The following is a 13,599-nucleotide window of genomic DNA, read 5'->3' as shown; positions in this document are numbered from 1 at the left end:
TTTCAATGTTGGAATAAGCTTTTCAAAATATATTACAATCTGTGCAGGTTATGGAGATTGTTTGTACAGGTTTACCTATGTAGCCAGTGGCTTGCTGGCAGTGAGTGCTACAATGTTGACCCGCACAAATGTAGGGGATTTGGCAGGTATACCATTTCATATTTGAAATTTTGCCATTTCATGCAGTCAAATTGTATTAATATTTGTCGACAGATCTGAATCATGATACTATCTATCGTGGCCTTTGAAGAAGATAAATACTATAACTGGCTATTAGATGTTAACCCTTTAACCACCGTAGACCATAATGGACTCATCCATATAAATGCATGGTAGAGTCTACTAAAGTTACATCGGGGTGAGAGGGTTAATAGATTATTATGTTTTTGTCTTCCCAAAGACGAGTATGAGTAGTGTTGGTTTAGTTGTTTTATTTGTTTTTGAAGTATTATTTGTTTGGAAGGATAACATGAAGATGCGGATGGTCAACATGTGCATGATACAAAATGTCCAAAAGAAAATTAACAGGATGTTGATATTGAGTCGAAAACTACAAAGGCCCAAGAAGACTTATCCCATGTTCGCAGACTTGTATGACGATCAGGATGCGACGACAGGTTAGGTAAATCGTCTCGCGTAGTATGACACATTATGTGAGAGAATCGTTTAATTGCTTAATGGGGCAAATGTGTGGTTCATGCAGTTATTTTGTATGCAACTATTGATATTAGAATATGACGTGTAAAGAATATAAGGCAATAAACACCAAATTAGTTTGTAGTTCTTTGAGATTAATCACATTTTAAAATTGAGAAAAATAGTTTAAAATGAGATAAAAAAAAAACTTTCTAAATTCTTCTAAATTGAAATTTAAAATGATGAAAAACAACAAACTATTAAACTGTCGATTGCTTTGGTGTGGCCTAAACAATTTTTCTATGTATAATGATATGTTCCATTAAAAATTTCTAATTGCCATATTTAATTTATTTCATTATCTGTAACAGGTTTACAGAGAATTGTTTTGTTATACATAAAAGAACTTTACCAAGTAACCTTTTCAATTATTTTTTATGTTTATTAAAGTTAAAAGAATTTATTTAGCGTTTTGTTTATTTGTGAAATGTTTTCAGATTAAAACATGATATATATATATAGCCAGTGGCTTGCTGGCAATGATTGCTACGCTGTTTTAGAAAAGAAATGACCTTGATATATATATATATTCAAGGTCAAAAGGGTCAATCTTCAACATCTTTTGAAACAACGTCCTTAAATGACAGCTATTAATTAGACGTTAAACAAAGTTAAACCTAACTTTTGAAACATGCAGAGAGTTTTTCTGAAGATCCAAAAGACCTAGATTAATGATAAATCCCAGCATCTTGCTGGCATAGACTGCTACAATGCTTGATTAATGAATTAATAACCCTAGTCAAGGTCACAAGGGTCAAATTTGTTCAAACACTTCCAAGGGCCTTTCTTAACTCATTTACCCCCTTAAGACATTTGAACTCTTCCAATTCAAAGGTTGGAATAGTTCATTATGAAACTTTGGGGGTGAATGAGTCTAGTACAAACAGGTCTTAAGAGTTATGATGTATGGTCGGTAGCTTGCTAGCTATGAGTGCTACAAATTATGGCAACAGAAATGAAAACGACCTTGACCAATCGTTAAGGTCACAGGTTAAATCTGTTAAAATGCTCACAGCTTCACCTGAAGAACCAAAATGTCTGGAATAATGATGTGGACAGGAGAATGACAGCTACAATATTTCGGGGGAAAAATGACCCTGGAATTTATTCAACGTCAAACAGGAGTCAAATATGTTAGAGCACCTAATCAGTATCAGAAAAAAGCAGAGAGCTACACAATTTTAGAAAATCTGTTAAAATGCTCACAGCTTCACCTGAAGAACCAAAATGTCTGGATAGGTCGACCTTGACCAATCGTTAAGGTCACAGGTTAAATCTGTTAAAATACTCACAGCTTCACCTGAAGAACCAAAATGTCTGGATATGTCTACCTTGACCAATCGTTAAGGTCACAGGTTAAATCTGTTAAAATGCTCACCGCTTCACCTGAAGAACCAAAATGTCTGGATATGTCGACCTTGACCCATCGTTAAGGTCACAGGTTAAATCTCTTAAAATGCTCACAGCTTCACCTGAAGAACCAAAATGTCTGGATATGTCGACCTTGACCAATCGTTAAGGTCACAGGTTAAATCTATTAAAATTCTCACAGCTTCACCTGAAAAACCAAAATGTCTGGAATAATGATGTGGACAGGAAAATGACAGCTACAATATTTCGGGGAAAAATTACCCTGGAATTTATTCAACTCAAATATGTTAGAGCACCTAATCAGTATCAGAAAAAAGCAGAGAGCTACAAAATTTTAGAAAAGATATTCTTGACATATTTTCAAGGTCCTAGGAGCCAAATCTGTTCAAAAACTTTGGAATTTATTATATGGTAGTTTGATTATCCGCTGTAAAGTGACTAGTCTAACGAGATTACAATCAAACTCGCTTTTGTAATGTGTATTGCGCATGTGAAGAAATAATGGTGCGCATGTCTGGACAATTATGGTACAACCTACAAGTTTCCATAGCAATTAGTCTTTGTCTGCACCTGTATTTGAAAGCAAGGCAACTATTGGCTGCTGTTTATCAGCATTTGTAAGCCTATTACTGTGTGAAACTTCAAAGTCAATCCCACTTTGGATCAAGTCTATTTCCAGGTGTAATATTGTCATTAAGAATTTGCAACCTATCTTTTTGCTGCTACCGCTACTATCGTGATGCATATCGTCCGACATGTCAATGTATCGTACCGTCGTGTCAATGTATCGTACCGTCGTGTCAATGTATCGTACCGTCATGTCAATGTATCGTACCGTCATGTCAATGTATCGTACCGTCGTGTCAATGTATCGTACCGTCGTGTCAATGTATCGTACCGTCATGTCAATGTATTGTTGCAGCCCAAGTATTGCACACATGGCCTTATATTGCACACATGGCCTTATATTGCACATATGGCCTTATATTGAACACATTACCTTATATTGCACATATGGCCTTATATTGCACACATTACTTTATATTGCACACATGGCCTTATTTTTGGAACTGTGCTTCACATACGAACGATGTGCAACACTGAAGTTCCGTTGATAGTGTCATTGGGGGCCAAATAGTGTACTGGGAATTTTTGCCGCAGTTAAATTTTTGCCTTTTCACCTTTTTTAGCCCTCCTTAATAGGACAAACTTATCGTGATAGTCAAAATAAGATAACAACATGCTATACTTAGTATTAGCATGTGAAGGGCTAAACAGCACTGCGAGTAAACATATTCTACTAACGGAGGGCAAACATTTGACTGGGCGAAAGATTCCCATACACAGTAATACACTGATTTGGACTGATGTAATTTATAGCAGAGAGAACTTAGGCTTGTTTGTTTGTGTGTTACGTCCTATTATTAGTTATATAGTCAGTTACTGACCCTCTACAGAACCATAGAGGGTCAGTAAGATTTGTGTTACGTCCTATTAACAGCTATGGTCATTAAAAGGACGTGCCAGGTTTTGATGGTAAAGGAAAGCCAGAGTTTCCGGAGAAAAAACACCGACCTACAGCCAAAACCTGGCGACTACCCCATGTAGGTCTCGAACCCGCGACCCAGTGGTGGAGGGCTAGTGGTAGCAGAATGTCAGACGCCTTAACCACTTGGCCACTAGCAGAGAGAAATAAGCTGTCATGATACTGAGACAAAGAAAACAAAACAACTTTCTTTAAATAGATTAATTTACTTAATCAGTTTTTTTTCAACATAATATCTTTTACATTATATTTGAAGCAAATTTAATATTCATGATATGCAAATTATTCGTACAGACGCTGCTATTGCGACTGTACATTGGACACTCTCTACTTCATACACTTACAATAGTACTACACGCTTCATTAAAGCCCAATTTCCTATCAAGAACCTAATAAAGATTACCTGGTTGGCCGAGATAACAACCAATCAAATTCTTTGTTTCTAATGTCACAGAATAGACTTGGAACAAGATTTCTGATTGGTTGAAAACTCATGACTTGTTGAATGACCAACCAAATTCTGATCTCCTTACACAAGACAAGCAGGAAACAGGGGTCAAGGATGCTATATATATATAAAATAGATCTGAACGTTATGGGCATCATCAGGAAAGATATAGGTATTTCCTGTCTGTGTATAAATAAAAAGATAAATATTTAGCTAAATATGTCTAAATCAAAATACAAAAAATACACTTAAAAACCACTTGAAAATCTCTCAACAAGAAAAACCACAAAAAAAGCACTTCCGTTATGAAGAATCCAATTCAATATATATACCTGACATTTGTAGAATGACTAACGAGTAAATACTGCTAATGATTCTCAAATTTGCTCAAAGATTCTGGATAAAGCTACCTTATAAATCATGCATACAACATATATGTCAGGAGTTGTCTCCCTTTCAACATTTGTGTTTTCCACGACTTATTTTCAATGTATGTATTGTTCAGTATCTTCTAAATATGATTCACTTTTGTTTTCCACGACTTATTTTCAATGTATGTATTGTTCAGTATCTTTTAAATATGATTCACTTTTGTTAAAACTATTCTACAATTTTTTTGGAAGCCCATGGACCCCTTTTTAATGTGACAGAAGTTGAAGGTAGCATACAATGTATGTCTTAAGTGAATTAGTAATTTCCTGAAGAGATTTTACCAAAGTAAAACAATAACTAGTAGCTACTATGATTATCTCAATGTTTTAGATATTGATTCAAAACTACTTTAGAGGAAACGTTTTTGACTACAATAACTAAACACATGAACTTTGATTTACTGTAGGAAATTTATCCTAAAAAAGTTGGTTGTAGTGCCAGAAATTAAATACACCAAACTGTATTGCAACAAAATATGAATAGACTGCATATCTAATGCAGTTTTATCAAGTGATTCAAATGATTAAAAAAATTATTCAGACTTATAAAAAGAATATATTTACCAAGCTAAAATTTATGTAAATATGTCAACATAATCAATGTTCCTGTCCGAGAGCTTAATAATGCTAAATAGGTTTCTATTTTATGTCTAAAATCCCCCCCCCCCTCCCCCACCAAATAATTCAAATTGAGACTTCAATGAAATCAGAATAGCAAATTAGGTTAAATCAATTCAACCAAAATCAACTAAACTGTACACAAATTCGGCAAAATGTGCAGAAAAAAAAAGAAAAAAAATATTGTGAGGGGAACAAAATTAAGTTCGTGAATTTTCAGAAACCAGCTCTGACAGAAATCTTAAATTTCTCTTTGAAAGTCGTTCCCTTTGTGCTCTGCAGATCCATTGTATAATTTAAAGCTCATTCCTTTAACGAGTACAAAAATACCACACAAATAGTTAATACTTTCTGTTCTATCACATAGTGTATTTATACAGAAAAAGCCGCGAGTAAAAACAATCCACGTATATACATAGAACATACAAATGTATACAAATCTTTATCTAGCCATCTACTCGCTATTTACACTTATTCCACCTGCACAGTGGAAACTCGTTAGTCCAGGTGAGTTTTACTGTACAACATGAAATGTTTGATGTGTATAAACATTCGTGGTTTTCGTGTTTGTCGATGTGTATAAACATTCGTGGTTTTCGTGTTTGTCGATGTGTATAAACATTCGTGGTTTTCGTGTTTGTCGATGTGTATAAACATTCGTGGTTTTCGTGTTTGTCGATGTGTATAAACATTCGTGGTTTTCGTGTTTGTCGATGTGTATAAACATTCGTGGTTTTCGTGTTTGTCGATGTGTATAAACATTCGTGGTTTTCGTGTTTGTCGATGTGTATAAACATTCGTGGTTTCTATATATATTGAACCTCAAAATTAAATACCACAAATTTGAATGATATACATGTCTACTGTATGCTAATATAGGATATCCACGAAAGTTTGTTCTACGAAACGATCTAAATGGCTTCAAACCACCAAGGAAAGTACCTACGAACATTTCGTGTTATACAGTAAATTACAATGTAATACTTTGTTCACCATCACTATAATGAACTTTGTGATTACTGTATATATCCTGCAATAAACCCAGGGGGGGGGGGGGGGGGGGGCTAATACAGCTTTATACAGGACAATGAAATACATTTCGACTAGCCTGCAACACATCTGGGTGGGCTTATTACCAGGCATGGGCTTATTGCAGGATATGATACTTTGAGAGTTGTGAGTTTTTGAGCATAGAGTATAGACGAACAAGGTTCTGTGCTCTGTGATGTTTTAACTCATTCACCTCTGCAGACACAATTGAACTCTTCCAATTCAAAGGTTGGAGTAGTTCATTATGACATTTTAGGGGTGAATGAGTTAAAAACCCACAGATGAAGTATATATTTTTTTTATTTCTTTCCAAAAAAAAAAAAAAAAAAAAGCTAAGCCGATCAAGCAATATGGAGAAATTCTTTACAAACGCACAGAATTACACCAGAAAAAATACACTTCAAAATAAATCGGCAAACACGAAGCAACAGCTAGACTTACTGATGCACACTATCATGTAATTACTTTTGCAATGAAGGTAATGGGATGGGAATCTTCATGAATGGTAAAAAAGATTACATGAATGGTTGTAGGTTTGAACTCATTCACCCCTGAAACCACATTTGAACTCTTCCAAATCAAAGGTTGAAATAGTTCATTATGAAATTTCGGGGGTGAATGAGTTAAATACACCGGCATACAGTATCAACATGACCAGATATCTACGTTTTGACCAGAATTATGTTGTTTGCGAGATCCTGGACCACCAACGGGGATGAATTGTTGAAAAATGTATCGCTACTAAGGAAGTAATCGTCTCAATACATATCACACAAAAAAAAAAAAAATGAATTGAAAAAAAAAAAGCAATTGTTGGTAATATTATCATAAAATTGATCAAAATAGTATAATTGTTGTTTCAAAATATCATAATTGTACATTAATTATTGGTCTCAATCTAAATACAGCTACAAATATAATTTCAGGTAGTAAATGTGTTCCTGAATAGAAATGGAAAAGATTATTGTAAATATGTAATTTGATTACAACTTGTAAATGATCGTTCGTATACCAGTAAATAAATGAGTTTATGATATAGTGAAAATTTTCTCCAGTATTTCGGATTGGTTCACGATTGAATTGAACTTTTTCACCCCTAGGTAACTCTAATAGACTCTACCATACATACATCTGGACGAGTCCATTATGGTCTACAGTGGTGAAAGGGGGAACCTATACTGAAGTCCAAACAAGAACAGAAATACTGAAACTGTTTCAAACGGACTCTTCTGATTGGATGGATATATCTCTCTTAGGCCTTCTAAACCAATCAAATTTGGCATAGCAAATAAAAGTTGACTTCTACAATCGTTTTATATTGAAGAACTCTTCACAGAACAATAAATCGAGCCAGCCTGTTGAACATCGGAAAAAAAAACCCTTCAGTCACACGGATATGAAAAATAACATCACAAGTCTTTTTAGGCACATTCTGAATATTTGCATTTCTCCAGCAGTTCTACTCTTAGCACAGCGTGCAATCTATAATACATGTACATGTACAAAAACACTTGACAAAGAAAGTACTGCAGACACGTTAAACCAGGTTTATTTATAAACTGTACAGGGGGAAAGATTTATGAAAAGACCATTATTCACGATTAGTTATTTTCAAAATACTGTTGTTATTATATTTATCTGCCAAAATCCTTTGAAAATGAGTCATAATTCCATGGTATACCATATATGGTAGTTTTATAGACACATGAAAATAAGATGGAAATTTTTTGTCGAAATTTCCCTTTCACAGAATACAATTATATAATTGAGTAATAAACATTTAACAATTGGTTTTGTGAAAAATGTCACATTAACTCTCCTGTAGCTGGGATCAACATTTCCGTATCCCATTTCAGCGACTCTTTTCCAGCAAATATGTTTTGCAGGTAATAAACATTTTGGAAAAAAATTCCAAATAAAGTGAAAAATACTAAAATATCACTTTTAAAATAAACGTTTTTCATTATCATAATTCCATGAAAAAGAAAATAAGTATGAACAGTGCTGATTTGGTTTTGTTCCTCGGGAAATCTATCAACTAGCAAAAATATTCTGTAAAATGTTTCATCGTATCTCTTCCCATTTCAGAAAACTTTTTCCTGATCTTGTTGCGTCTAAATACCAATACCATTCAAAATAAGCGTTTATGGTAATTTCTGTCATCTCTGCTCTCTGGTTTGCGTATCAACTCCTCCCCTAAACACGTCGGAGGGCCACTTGCACATAAGATATTTAATAAATATCTATTCAAACTTCTGAAACATCTAAACAGTTATTTCCTGCTTGCGTATATTCCTTCTAATCCATTCCTCTTTACCTCATTCACCCCTACACACACATTTGAACTCTTCCAATTCACTGGTTGGAAAAGTTCAATCTGAAATTTCAGGGGTGACTGAGTTAATCAATAAAAATTATTATAAAATAAAACTAAAATGATGAAGATGAGTCATATTCGTCGGGCCTATCCTTGTACTTGGCCTTTCTTATACCAGCGAGTTTCTGTCGCGCCATCTGCAATTCTTTTTCTTTTCTGAGGATCTCTTCTTGCGCTTGAAGTTCCTGAAATCGAAAATGAAACGGAATAATAAAACACCTATTCATTAATTTATCCATGAAACACAGGTTTTGATATTGAATTTCATTGTTACAGCGAACATAAGTACACAGCATAATGTTTATATAGTAATTATAAGGAAGGGCGAAATAAACACAGGGTGAAAATTGATTTCATGGGTGAAAGTTTAAATGGGCTAAAATTGATTTCATGGGTGAAAGTTTCCCAGTGTACAGTAGCAAAATGTAACCAATCATCATATCTGTTATGACTTTTCCACCAATTTTTTTAATTTTTAATTTTCAGAGTGACACTGACCTGGGCAATGCCTCCCACCATTCTCTTGTTGATGGTGAGCTGTGTTCCCTCCTCCGTGTCCTTGGACTGTTGTGCCTGCTTCACCAACGCGTCTGTCGCCCTCTTAACTGCATTACCAGCCGCCTAAAATTCCAAGAGGAAATATTTGCTAAAGATGACAGATGATAGATGATAGTGGTCTAGCCTTTAGAATAATTATATAGTAGCTGATACGGAAAGTTTATGCTCTATTTGGGATGTGAGGGTGTTTGGGATGTTTTCAGCAAAGGTTTGCATAAGATGCCAGCCCAGAAACCCTCTTTAAGAAACGGAGTACAGAGCCAATGGAGAAACTCTGTAAGAAGGGCTTGAATCAGTATTGGTGCTTGAATTTAACAACATTTCATTCTGAACTTGAATCTTAACCAAGCTATTTGATTAAGGTCAAACAATGACACACCTTTGTTCAATTGTGTTGACACCCTAAGAAATGTAAAGCTCTGGTTCCAATATGAGAATGCCAAATAAAACCCATTCTGATCAAATAAACACATTGAACTAGAACTGTCACCAGAATGGCAGACTTATGATTTGGCTTAAAATTGTAGATGGCATGGAGAGAAAAAACGTGTTTGCCAAATTTCATAAAAAAAGGGCGAATAAATCCTGACAAAAGAGACCAAGAGGGCCTGTTTAGAAATCATGGCAAAATATTTTTATTAATTATTTTCAAGAAATGCTAAATATAACACAAAAAACATTCTGAAATATTGATGTGGAAGTCGCACTTTCTGGACCAATTCTGAATTTTGCCTCATATATTAATTATTTGTACAGAATGAGAACGGTTTTGAAGATTTACCTGAATTTCCCCTATTGGCCCAACCTCTCTGCCCCAAGGGGAACCACACTCTTGGTTAATACAAAATTAAATCCCCCTTGCCAAAGGATGCTTTAAACAAAATTTCATACAGAAAAAGATTGACCTAAATATTCCCTATTGGACCACGCCCCTCTGCCCCCAGGGGACCATACCCTCTATCTACTAGTATACAAAATTGAGTTCCCTTTGCCCTTTGTTTAAGACAAAAGTGGTTAAAATCCCTCCATTTGTACAGAAGGAGAAGGATTTAAAAGATTTACCTAAATTTCCCATATTGGGCCCTGCCCTTCTGCCCCGAGGGGGGCCACTCTTTTTGACCAAAATAGTCGAATCAAGCTATTAATTGAAGCGGCACAATTTCAGAGTATTAACATTTTGCTGAAAATCTGGCAGCATCACTTGTATCTCCCTTACCTGTAACCTCTGCATGGCAATTGAGCCGGGATCCGCCTTGACCTTACAGGCTACCAGCAAGGCTGCAGTTGACCCCGCGACCTCCTTGGATGACGCAATGAGTCGCTCTTCTGTGGCATTTCCCTGGACCATTGCATTGGCCGATTCACATAAACTGTGGGTTGCCGTAGCTACTAGGCGTGCCTGGGGAATATTAAAACGCATACACGATTGAAAATAAAATTCTATTTCACATGAGATTAATGAAATTCATTTTAATGAAGTCATTATTATTACATGATTAATGGCCAGTCAACACACGAGAGGTCATTAAGGCCAATGAAGCTTAGTAACTTAACCCTTTCACCCCTAGGTGACTTTAGTAGACTCTACCATGCTTTTATCTGGATGAGTCCAATATGGTCTACAGTGGTGAAAGGGTCAATGCCTAACCAGAGGTTGCCATCAACTTGAATTCATTCTCTGTAAATTTTAAAATAATAAGACAAACTCACAGCTGATATAAGTCCCTGTGACCATTGTCCATCCTCGTCTGTGTCCATCCGACTGTAGGTAGCGCCCACCTGAAAAACACAAAATATCATTAGCACAGGTAAACAGTTTTCTTATACATGGTACAAATACATACAGATCCTGTTCAGGGGAGATAATTCAAGAAATCGATGGTTTACAACATTTATGTATTAGTTTCCGAAACATTAAATGTTAGTGACAAGTATAAATGCACTTTTAAAGCATGGCTACATTAGAACTGGGGAAAGCAATTTCATATGCTTTAGAAAATCATCTTTACTCATGTGCATGACCTGAAATACGAAAACAAAACCAAATATTAAATCTATCGCAAATCATTTAGGTCGCTTCCCGTTTGTTAAAGAATTTCTCTCATCTGTATATATATATATAACCAAAGATGTTATGAATTTTGACACAATACATATATACAGATTAATACTCTCCAACCCTTCACAGACTTATCTCCCTTTTCAGCTAAAATTGACATCTCTGTATATGAAGATCTTTAGGCAATAGAAAAGCTTAGATGTAATAAATCAATACGAAATAAAGTGTATTTAGGATATTTTTTCCAGTAAAATCAGACATTATATAACTTGGAGGTTAAATTTCAATTTCAAACAATTTTATTATCAAAAGACATATGGCATGGCCTATTTAAGGCCTCTCCTCTTCTAGCTAAGTGCTTGTGGCAGACAACATTCCATTTTTGCCGAAAACATCATAAAGGCTAGAAGGACAATAAACATTCCCTAGATAACTTCCTCCAGTTGACATTTCTTTGTGTCACCCTCAGCGTTGAGAGAGATTCAATTGACTAGCATCATATAGATTAACATCATGTTGTCAGTTTGCCAGTGCAGATTGTGTTCAACTAGAAACCACTATGTGCTTACATTATTATTACTATACCACGTTTGTTAAGTTTTTAATCAAGATAATCAAATGTGACCCAGAATGGTCTATCTGTGTTTAAATATTCAGTATTTATGTGCTGAACCTATGCAGAAAGTAAGGCAGAATTCAGGTCACCGTGATGGAATAAAGGGAAATAACTCTTGATGGCTTAGGCACATGTAGACAAAAAAATCGCTCAGTCACTTTCTGTCCATCTTTCAACCATGCATACACACAAAAAAGAAAACATTATAAGAAATACTGTTATAAATAAGGATTATTTTGAAAATATTTACATAGGTGATAATCTTTTCCTTTTTTTTTTAGATTACTCTCAAACCAAATCTGGGAAAGTTAAGTCTAAAAAACTTTGCTTTTAAACTTTGAAGGCCATGACCAGTTCTAAATACTTAACCCTTTCACCCCTATGTACCTTTAATGGATTCTACCATGCATCGATCTGGAGGAGTCCATTATGGTTAACAGTGGTGAAAGGGTTAAATCAATCTAAATACATTTTAAATAGTGAAGTATTTAGTTCCATGTAGATTTTAACATGTAACATTGTACCACCATTTTTTGTAATCTCTAAAATATACAGTATATGTGGTTACATACATAACCATTGTTTTACATGCACATTAACTCATTCAACCCTGAAATTTCATAATGAACTATTCCAACCTTTGAATTGGAAGAGTTCAAATGTGTCTTCAGGGGTAAATGAGTTAACCAATATCATTTCAATTTCACCTTGGTAACTTTATTTCAACATGAAAAAAGTTCATATTTCACATCTCAGGAAAACAATCGTCACTACAGCATACACAAGTTCAGAGAGTTGAGTTTCTATCTCCTTCAGTCACCAGCATGTAAACACTCTCTAGCCATTTGAATGGTAAATACTAAGTATTTTTAGATGCATGAGAGATACAAATTTTGTTTTCAAACATTTTGGTAGAATACACGTACATGAGCTAGCATTTCATCAAGACAATGTGCAGCACCTCAACCACATATCTGATGCCAACATCGGGGAACACATGTCAACAAGTGTACCTGACACCAACATTTTTTTTTATTAATGGCACCTCAAAAATATACAAACAAAATCTTCTTATTCATATAAAAAAAAATACATGTGTTAAGAAAAAAAAAAACCAAAAAACACGGCAAGGGTAGCCCCAACGCCCGTGGTTTTCTGGTGAAATAATTAAAAAAAAAAATTAAAAAAATGTTAACACTTGTTAAGTGGTCCCCAATGTCATCTTATAAATATCAAATATTTCATCGCAAACGTACTATTTTTTTACCAATCCAGAGAAACCTGTCTAATCTGACAATCTGTCCTGGGACACAAAGCGGTGACATTTGACAGGGTATGTTTGAACACACATCTTATTTGGCAGAAGGTCGGAATACTCAGGGACTGGATAACACAGGATGTCCGAATATGCCAGGTTCAAATTGGACAAGGTATTTCATTAATGAGGGACTAGATTAAATAGGCAGTCAAAATACTCAGGGTAGAATTTGAAAGGTTGTCAGAATACTAAGGGGTTGAATAAAGCAAGATGTCAGAATACTCAGGTGTCAGATTAGACAGTTTTCACTGTGTATTATTTCAATGCATACTATAATACTGTATATTATGTTGTAAATTGATAACCATTTTTACTGACAATACAGTTGAACTCATGAACCAAAAGCATGTATATGGCGGTAGTGTAAAACATTTACCTGCACATTAGTGGTAAACTATTTTTGAAATATTTCTCTTGGACAGAAAAAGAGTCAAACTGAACTGCCAGTTAACTCATTCACCCCTAAACTTTCATAATGAACTATTCCAATCTTTGAATTGGAAGAGTTCAA

General features: G+C 34.9%; 1 protein-coding gene across 12 annotated transcripts in view; it reads right to left on the bottom strand.

Moving 5' to 3' along the window:
* Positions 1–6,420: 6,420 nt before the first annotated feature.
* Positions 6,421–13,599, bottom strand: part of LOC110452383 (talin-1-like) — a 179,057-nt gene continuing 171,878 nt past the window's right edge. For all 12 annotated transcript variants that reach the window (XM_021500867.1, XM_021500876.1, XM_021500877.1 and 9 more), the window contains 4 exons: positions 10,806–10,874; positions 10,312–10,494; positions 9,036–9,158; positions 6,421–8,722 (listed from right to left, as the gene is read on the bottom strand). In XM_021500867.1, coding sequence (XP_021356542.1) covers positions 8,591–8,722; positions 9,036–9,158; positions 10,312–10,494; positions 10,806–10,874 — 507 coding nt within the window. In that variant the 3' untranslated portion in view covers positions 6,421–8,590. The remainder of the gene's footprint in view (positions 8,723–9,035; positions 9,159–10,311; positions 10,495–10,805; positions 10,875–13,599) is intronic.

This window comes from Mizuhopecten yessoensis, unplaced genomic scaffold (assembly GCF_002113885.1).
Source record: "Mizuhopecten yessoensis strain PY_sf001 unplaced genomic scaffold, ASM211388v2 scaffold6647, whole genome shotgun sequence".
NCBI classification, from domain to species: domain Eukaryota; kingdom Metazoa; phylum Mollusca; class Bivalvia; order Pectinida; family Pectinidae; genus Mizuhopecten; species Mizuhopecten yessoensis.
This window is presented reverse-complemented; position numbering and strand designations above follow the sequence as displayed.